Source organism: Brassica napus, chromosome C4, assembly GCF_020379485.1.
Source record: "Brassica napus cultivar Da-Ae chromosome C4, Da-Ae, whole genome shotgun sequence".
Lineage (NCBI taxonomy): Eukaryota > Viridiplantae > Streptophyta > Magnoliopsida > Brassicales > Brassicaceae > Brassica > Brassica napus.
The window spans coordinates 30,672,647-30,675,020 of record NC_063447.1 but is presented as its reverse complement, the minus strand read 5'-3'; the positions used below and the strand labels follow the sequence as shown (position 1 = coordinate 30,675,020).

Here is a 2,374-nt window from a genome sequence, read left to right as displayed (position 1 = left end):
AAAAATGATTATCCAAATCCATCCCTATCTGAAATGACCGACTACATATTTTATTAGTTTCTCTTCTTGTAAATATCTAACTATGACCGACTTGGTCATACTATAAATAGAGTGAATACGAATGAATAATAAGTAAGTCTTTCAACTGATAACATCATCTCTCTCTCACTCACGTCAACCATCTTTCTTATACACATAAAATATATAAATACAAACACTACATCACCTATATTACATAACACGTTATCAGCACGAGGCCCTGACCAACTGAGGCTTATCAATCCAAAAGTTCTTAAACCAGCCGAGGTAATGTTTAAATTTATGTATTTCAATATATTTAATTTATTTAAATTTTATTATTATTTCGGAGTGAGAGGCTAGACCTTCTCCGTTTATTTTTCGGGATGATAGGCGCTGCCTTCCCCGACTGATCGTTATGGTAGGCTATGCCTTCACGATCAGAGAAACACGTGGTAGGCTTTGCCTCCGTGAATAAAAAGAAAAGGTCAAAAATGGTAGACTAAGTCTCCTCGGACCTTGAAATAAGTAAAAGTCAAAATGGTAGACCATGTCTCCTCGGACTTTGAAAAATGATCAATATGGTAGTCTATGACTCCTCGGATCATGTGGTAGGCTGAGCCTCCCGATTTTATTTATGCTATTTAAATTTCTGCAATTTAAATTTATGCAATTTAAATTTATGCAATTTAAGTTTATGCTTTTATTTTATGTCTTTAATTTTTGCATTTAAATTATGCATTTAAATTCCCATTTTTACTATATTTATAATATTATTCTATGAATACAGTTATCATGTCGAATTTGACAAAACTCGAAATTAATGCCCTGGATATTACGGGAAATAATTATATGACCTGGGCAGTGGGTGCAAAGATGCACCTGAGAGGAAACGGGCTTTTGGAAACCATCGATAGTTCAAAAACGGTGTCGGATGAGAAAAAGGCTAAAGCCATGATATTCTTACGACACCACATCCATGATGGTTTAAAGGATGAATATATTACGAAAGAGGATCCTTGTGACCTCTGGAAATCTTTAAAAGAGAGGTTCGATCACCAGAAATATGTGATCTTACCGAAAGCTAAACACGAGTGGATCCATCTCCGGTTCCAGGATTACAAAAGTGTTAGTGAGTTTAATTCCGCGATGTTCGGAATTACTTCGAGGATGATGTTATGTGGAGAGAAAATAAGTGATTATGATATGATCGAGAAAACTCTCTCCACGTTCCATCCTGAAAATGTAATCCTGCAGCAACAGTATCGGGTGAATGGATATACCCGTTACTCGGAGTTGATGCAAGTCCTCCTTGTAGCGGAGCAGAATAATCAACTCGTGACTTTAAACCATCAAGCTCGTCCCACTGGATCTGCTCCATTCCCTGAAGCGAATGTTGCATCATCCAGTTATGATAATAGAAGAGGACGAGGTCGTGGACGTGATGGAAACCGTTATCATGGTCGTAGAAGAGGACGAGGAAGAAGATTCCGTCCCTATGATGAAAGAAATAATAAAAACTTCCACGAAAATGAAAGGAATGAAAAGGGCCAGGATGATAAAAGGCAAACAGGAAAGGTTTGCTACAGATGCGGCATGAAAGGTCATTGGGTACGTAACTGTCGTACGCCAAAACATTTAGCCGATCTATATAGAGAATCCCAAAAGGGAAAAGAGAAAGGAAGAGGTGAAACAAACTTCATCTCTGATGAACCTGGGCCATCCTTTCATGGTTTAAACGATGATACTCATCTCGACGTATCAGACTTTCTGGTTGAGCCAGAGAGTATCGATGAGTGATGTAGATCGATGTGATATAAATAAACTGTATTATAGTATCTATATCTTTTGTTGTAAGATATATGTTATGTTTGTCATGTTTGATGTTTAATAATATATGTTTTATGAATATTTTATACTCAGAAAATGCCAAAATTTGAGACTATGGATGGAGATCTGTGTTTGGCAGATAGTGCGTCAACGCACACGATAATTAAAGATAAGAAATATTTCTCCAGTCTCAAAATAAAAGATTACGCTGGAAGCGTAAGTACAATATCTGGTAATGCAAAGATTATTATGGGCTCTGGAAGAGCGAAATTTTCAATGCCAGGGGGAACAATATTTGAAATAAGTGATGCATTGTATTCCCCCGAGTCTCATAGAAACTTGTTAAGTTTTAAGGATATCCGAAGAAATGGATATCATATTGAGACTATGAGTAAAGATGGCATTGAATTTCTTTGCATTAAGTCCGAGAGGAAACATATATTGGAAGAGTTAAGAATGTTATCCTCTGGACTATATTGTACGAAAATAACCATGACTGAGTCCTATGCCGTGGTAAACATGAAGT

At 36.6% G+C, this 2,374-nt stretch overlaps 1 protein-coding gene across 1 annotated transcript; it reads left to right on the top strand.

The window, feature by feature from the left end:
• Nucleotides 1-894: 894 nt before the first annotated feature.
• Nucleotides 895-1,818, top strand: LOC125585990. Its single transcript, XM_048755747.1, has 2 exons — nt 895-1,480; nt 1,661-1,818. Exons 1-2 carry the CDS (start codon nt 895-897, stop codon nt 1,816-1,818), a joined length of 744 nt encoding a protein of 247 aa, XP_048611704.1.
• Nucleotides 1,819-2,374: the final 556 nt, after the last annotated feature.